Genomic DNA, 7,504 nt, shown 5'->3' on the forward strand with positions numbered 1-7,504 from the left:
AGCAGACCGTTTAAGTCAAAGCTTTTATCCCTAATCCAAAATAGTCGCAAACTCGTGAAATATACTATAGATAAGATCAGTGACGGATCAAGGGGCTGTCACGGGGGTCATGACCCCCCCCCCCAGACGAAACTAAATTTCAATCCAATAATCCAAAAAAAAACCGAGAGCTCTCAAACAAAAAAGAAAATAAATTTTAGGCCCATCCAAAAAATAATTGTAAACCCACTTATCCTAGGAGTGGCCTTGCATCAGAGGAAAGAAATTAAATCACCCTTAAGATCCATGACCCCCTCCCCTCGAAAAAAATTTCTGGATCCTTCCCTGGATAAGATATACGATAAATCGGCACAAAAGTATAGAATTTTCTAGAGAATTCAAACTTCAATTTGAATTTGAATAATATAATACAGTAGCGTTTTTACGTTTATTCTAAAATTATACATACAACTTAAATTTTATTTTAAAGTCCAGTACCTCTCCAAAATACGACTCTATAATTAACTATTCCCATTAGATTTTTTACTATAAGCAATTTTAACACTTTTAGATCCAACTGAATTCAAAGCTTGCACAATCTCTGTATTGTCACCCATATTAAAAACATCCCAACGGTTCATAGCATTCTGGATAGAATCAAACTCACTTATCATAAAGTTTTGAAATTTGGTACAATGTTCATTTAATTGTGCCTGCAAATTATCCATATTCGTTTTAATCATTTTCATTATGTCTTGTTTGAACTTCTCTTCGGGGTCGTTTTCTGCTTCATATAAGTCCTGAACCGCATAAGACTGATCCCCAAAGTCGCTGTCCATTAGAGTAGTTTCAGAGTTTCTGTCACGCAGATGTTCAATAAAAACTGGTGACTTTTCAAATGATACTTTATTTACAGGACAGTTATGTGCGTTTGTGTACATAAATGGTTTTAGAGGATCTCTAATATCATATAAAGATATACAACCATCATCCAATCCTGCTGCTATGCATATATCATCTAAACTTATATCACTAGATGTTACAGATTGGTGTATATTCATACAAAACACGCATTCACCACTTACGAAATCATATATACAAATCTTTTTGTCCAAACCTGTTGTTATAACTGTTTTCTGATTCGCTGTAAAATTGATTCCTGTTATAGGTGCGCTATGCTTCTCAAGGCTTATCATATTCTCACCAGTTTGGATGTCTTTTAAGGTTACAATACCATTGCCAAAAGCAAGACCTAAAATGTTCGGCAAATTCGGATGGAACTTCATATAAGAACATTTCTCTGAATAATTTGCTGTTTTCACAAAGTTATTTTCAGAATCACGATCTGTAAATAGATTAAGCGACTTATCGGGTGATATAGCCAACTGCTCATCTACGCTGTTAAAGTCTACAGTTCTAATTGGTGAGTCAAGTTCACCCAATTTCTTTAATATGCTTCTGTTCTTGTTGTCGTATAAAATAGCATCACCTTCAACGTTTTGCCCTCGTTTTGCCCTCGATTTGTTTTGCCCTCGTGACACTTTGTCATAATTTCACTCCCCTTCGGGTCGTGAAATTAAAACTGTCAAAGTGTTACTCTGGAAAAATTCGATAATTTTAGACCTCTCGTGTAATTACTAATTACTATGTACTGAGAATTCAAACTTCAATTTGAATTTGAATAACATAATACAGTGGCGTTTTTACGTTTATTCTAAAAATATACATACAACTTAAATTTTTTATTAAAGTCCAGTACCTTTCCAAAATACGACTCTATAATTAACTATTCCCATTAGTTTTTTTACTATAAGCAGTTTTAACACTTTTAGATCCAACCGAATTCAAAGCTTGCACAATCTCTGTATTGTCACGTCACCCATATTAAAAACATCCCAACGGTTCATAGCATTCTGGATAGAATCAAACTCACTTATCATAAAGTTTTGAAATTTGGTACAATGTTCGTTAAATTGTGCCTCCAAATTATCCATATTAGTTTTAATCAATTTCATTATATCTTGTTTGAACTTCTCTTCGGGGTCGTTTTCTGCTTCATATAAGTCCTGAACCGCATAAGACTGATCCCCAAAATCGCTGTCCATTAGAGTAGTTTCAGAGTTTCTGTCACGCAGATGTTCAATAAAAACTGGTGACTTTTCAAATGATACTTTATTTACAGGACAGTTATGTGCGTTTGTGTACATAAATGGTTTTAGAGGATCTCTAATATCCAAGCGCGGCTCCTCCTTAGGGTCAATTGGTCAATGACCCCCCTAAAATAATCTCATAAAAATACCAATTTTATTAAAAATATCTTTTATCTAAAACTTCACTCTGAAATATAAAATTCTCTCTCAGCAGTCTGCATTGGCAAAACAAATATAATAGATATAATAACGTCGCGCCTCGCGCTATACACAAGCCCGTGGCTGGGCCGTATTTTAAATTGTCTATATACAGTTCTTATGGCTTATGGACAAATGCATGTAAAATAGAAAAGAGACGGCAGATAGCAATTTCGTGGGCGAGAGTGGGAGTGACCTTTCCGTCGTATACCTCTAGTAGAGTCGACGGCCTCACGTTTAGTTAGTTACCGTCTGCTGACCGCACTTCACGGCAGGTCTATATCGATCGCGGCGTATTTGCGTAATTTATTTTGTTTTGTTGGATTTTTTTGTGATTGTAACAAAAACAAGATGAGTGTTGTTGACGAAATAATTGCCTTAAAATCTGCTGGAACACTAAATTATGAACGGCGGCTTGAGAAAAAAGAAAGTGGTCGACCAAAACCAAACATGAATTTAAAACAAACAACAAAGGATAGGGGTAAGGACATTCAAAGATATTTTAAAGAATCAATGTACAATTTGTGTGATTGGATTTGTGGCTGCAGTGTGAGAAATGCATTTTTTTGCTATCCGTGTTTACTGTTTTCGAATGACGCTGTATGGGCGAAAAATGGAGTAACTGACATTAAGCATTTAAAAGTGAAAATTACAAAACATGCCTCTTCAACTACTCATATAAATTCATCAATGAGTTACGCAAGTTTAGGACGTGTTAACATAAGACAGCAACTTGATAGTGTATATCGTAAATCTGTGCATGACTTTAATGAATTGGTATCTAAAAATAGGTATATTTTAAACAAACTAATCGACTGTGTAAAATTTTGTGGAGTTTTCGAAATTGCATTGCGCGGTCATGACGAAAGTGACAGCTCCAATAATCGTGGAATTTTTCTGGGCCTTATCGATTTTGTTTCTGAACTGGATTTAATGTTTAAAGAACACATTGAAAAAAGTACAGTATTTAAAGGAACATCGAAAACAATTCAGAACGATATTTTAGAATCAATGTTAGCCATTGTGCATACTCATATCATGAAGGAGATTGGCCAGACAAATTTTGTGGCCATTCAAGTAGATGAGACCACAGACAGCTCCAATAAAACGCAGATGATTATCATATTGCGATATGTATTAACTGGTATTGTACATGAAAGATTTTGGAAATTTGTTAACCCCCTAGGTACTACAGCACAACATTTAACTAATGTAATATTGGAAGAACTTCAATTATTAAAAATTAATGAAGCACCTGAAAAATTGATTGCCCAAAGTTACGATGGTGCATCAGTCATGAGCGGTAAACTGGGAGGAGTACAAACAAAAATTAAAGAAATATACCCAAATGCACACTTCATTCACTGCTATGCCCATCAATTTAATCTTATCCTCCAAAAAGCGGCGAGTCAACACAAACCGATAAAAATATTTTTTGCAAATTTACACGGATTTTCGTCCTTTTTCGGCCGATCTCCAAAACGTACGATGGTTCTGGATAGAGTGGTTAAAGTAAGGCTACCTAAAGCTGCGCCTACTCGATGGGCTTTCAATACAAAATGTGTTGAAATTGTATACACTTATAAAGATGATTTAAAATCTTGCTTAGAGGAAATTATTGATGAGGAGCAAGATGGTAACAATATAAATCAAGCAACTGGTTTAAAAAGACATTTGGAAGATGAGCATTTTTTATTTTGGTTAAATTTTTTCCATAAAATAATGCCCCATGTTGATATATTGTTTAAACAATTGCAAATGCGAGACATTGATGTTATATCTGTCAAAAATTGTATCCTGTCTTTTAACAACAATATCCAAATAATTAGAAATACTATTTTGGAATCAGAAGTACCAAGCACATCAACAGCAAAAAAAAGAAAAACTACTGCAGAGGATCCAAAGCGACGAACTGCACTTGAAATTTGTGATATTATTATATCTGAAATAAATCACAGGTTTAGTTTCAATGATCATCTCATGATTTCACAGTTATTCTACATAGAGAAATTTGAAGCATACACTACCAACTTTCCGCAAAATATTTTAAAAATGGTGACGGCTAATTATCCCACAGTGAATATTTCCAAACTAAAATCGGAACTTGAAGTCTTATATTGTCGTGAGGATTTTCGCAATAGTGCTGGTGCAGTAGCCATACTTCAGCTTTTTATTAACATGAATTTGTCTGAAACATTTTCTGAAGCAGTGAAGTTATTAAATATTTTGTGCACACTCCCTATGACAACCGTGGAAAGTGAGAGATGTTTTTCTACTTTAAAAAGAGTAAAAACATTCCTGCGTAATACGATGGGACAACCTAGACTTAGTGCCTTGTCTATGCTGAGCATCGAGAAAACGCTTGTCAAGAGCATTCCAAATTTCAATGAGAAGGTCATAGACTATTTTGCAGAACTAAAGGATAGAAGAATTGACTTAAAATATAAAAATATTTAAAGTAAGTTTCGTTTTAATAAATTTACAATTTATTATACTATAAATATTCCTATCTATATATCAGTCAATAACCTGTTCATACCATTTTTCCTATATTTTTTAAAAGATTTACTCTAAAAAAAGACAAATTTAATTTTCGGAAAACTAGGGTAAATAGTATTGAGTTTTATCTAAGTCTGTATTTTTTATCTAAAATATAAATGCTAAAAGATCTTTTAAATACTTTAAAAAATCAACAGTTTGAAGTTTTCAAACCAAAATGACCCCCCTGAAGATTGACCCACGAGCCGCCGCTGCTAATATCATATAAAGATATACAACGATCATCCAATCCTGCAGCTATGCATATATCATCTAAACTTATATCACTAGATGTTACAGATTGGTGTATATTCATACAAAACACGCATTCACCACTTACGAAATCATATATACAAATCTTTTTGTCCAAACCTGTTGTTATAACTGTTTTCTGATTCGCTGTAAAATTGATTCCTGTTATAGGTGCGCTATGCTTTTCAAGGCTTATCATATTCTCACCAGTTTGGATGTCTTTTAAGGTTACAATACCATTGCCGAAAGCAAGACCTAAAATGTTCGGCAAATTCGGATGGAACTTCATATAAGAACATTTCTCTGAATAATTTGCTATTTTCACAAAGTTATTTTCAGAATCACGAACTGTAAATACATTAAGTCCCGGTCTTTTCACCTCCGAATAACTAGTTATCGGGAAGTTTATTTGACATATTTATATCTAATCTGCCGGATAAACTTCCCCATAACTAGTTATTCGGAGGTGAAAAGACCGGGCCTAAGTAACTTATCGGTTGATATAGTCAACTGCACATCTACGCTGTTAAAGTCCACACTTCTAATTGGTGAGTCGAGTTCACCCAATTTCTTTAATATGCTTCTGTTCTTGGTGTCGTACAAAATATCTTCACCTTCAACGTTTCCAAGACACGTAAAATATTAGTTAAAATGATTTAAAAAGAGAGTTTTATTCATGAAATAATCTTACCGAATTACTCTCGAGCTCGAATTATCGACTTGTTTTGCCCTCGTGACATTTTGACATAATTTCAGTCCCCTTCGGGTCGTGAAATTAAAACTGTCAAAGTGTCACTCGGGATACAAATCGATAATTTTAGAGCTCTCGTGTAATTACTACATACTGAGAATTCAAACTTCAATTTGAATTTCAATAACATAATACAGTAACGTTTTTACGTTTATTCTAAAAATATACATACAACTTAAATTTCATTTTAATGTCCAGTACCTTTCCAAAATACGACTCTATAGTTAACTATTCCCATTAGATTTTTTACTATAAGCAGTTTTAACACTTTTAGATCCAACTGAATTCAAAGCTTGCACAATCTCTGTATTGTCACCCATATTAAAAACATCCCAACGGTTCATAGCATTCTGGATAGAATCAAACTCACTTATCATAAAGTTTTGAAATTTGGTACAATGTTCGTTTAATTGTGCCTCCAAATTATCCATATTAGTTTTAATCAGTTTCATTATATCTTGTTTGAACTTCTCTTCGGGGTCGTTTTCTGCTTCATATAAGTCCTGAATCGCATAAGACTGATCACCAAAATCGCTGTCCATTAGAGTAGTTTCAGAGTTTCTGTCACGCAGATGTTCAATAAAAACTGGTGACTTTTCAAATGATACTTTATTTACAGGACAGTTATGTGCGTTTGTGTACATAAATGGTTTTAGAGGATCTCTAATATCATATAAAGATATACAACCATCGTCCAATCCTGCAGCTATGCATATATCATCTAGACTTATATCACTAGATGTTACAGATTGGTGTATATTCATACAAAACACGCATTCACCACTTACGAAATCATATATACAAATTTTTTTGTCCAAACCTGTTGTTATAACTGTTTTCTGATTCGCTGTAAAATTGATTCCTGTTATAGGTGCGCTATGCTTCTCAAGGCTTATTAAATTCTCACCAGTTTCGATGTCTTTTAAGGTTACAATACCATTGCCGAAAGCAAGACCTAAAATGTTCGGCAAATTCGGATGGAACTTCATATAAGAACATTTCTCTGAATAATTTGCTGTTTTCACAAAGTTATTTTCAGAATCACGATCTGTAAATAAATTAAGCGACTTATCGGTTGATATAGCCAACTGCTCATCTACGCTGTTAAAGTCCACACTTCTAATTGGTGAGTCGAGTTCACCCAATTTCTTTAATATGCTTCTGTTCTTGGTGTCGTACAAAATAGCTTCACCTTCAACGTTTCCCAGGCACATCGTTCGTTTGGTGTTCTGTTTAAACCTGATTGCACTTACTTTTTGCAAAGCTTGTATTGTGTGAACTAGTTCGATGTTTGTCCGATCTTTGGTAGAGACAATTTGTGGGAAGGTGTCGTCTTGCAGCAGAGCTATGTAAGTATTATCGTGGCACCATGCCAGTTCCGTTATTTTGGAGGGGAGAGGTTTCTTTGGTTTGTATACGGCAACTGGTTCTAGATGTTGGTCTGCAAGAGCGTGCAGCTTTACAAAAAAACCCGCAGACGCGAACATGTCTGTGGTTTAACTATTAATTTTTACTAAAAAATTAAGGGATATGTCATTTGGCCACTTTAATTATTAGAATCGTTTATACATCGAAAACGGTAATAAAATATATTAATGACATTGCCAATTTGACAGTGAAGGTGAATATACATAAA

General features: G+C 34.2%; 1 protein-coding gene across 1 annotated transcript; it reads right to left on the bottom strand.

The window, feature by feature from the left end:
• Nucleotides 1–500: 500 nt before the first annotated feature.
• On the bottom strand, nucleotides 501–5,406 carry LOC126890312 (uncharacterized WD repeat-containing protein alr3466-like). Its single transcript, XM_050659172.1, has 2 exons — nucleotides 5,069–5,406; nucleotides 501–1,437 (listed from the first exon to the last, which is right to left on the bottom strand). The coding sequence occupies exons 1-2, from the start codon at nucleotides 5,404–5,406 to the stop codon at nucleotides 501–503; spliced, it is 1,275 nt and encodes a 424-aa protein (XP_050515129.1).
• Nucleotides 5,407–7,504: the final 2,098 nt, after the last annotated feature.

This window comes from Diabrotica virgifera, chromosome 8, assembly GCF_917563875.1.
Source record: "Diabrotica virgifera virgifera chromosome 8, PGI_DIABVI_V3a".
Lineage (NCBI taxonomy): Eukaryota > Metazoa > Arthropoda > Insecta > Coleoptera > Chrysomelidae > Diabrotica > Diabrotica virgifera.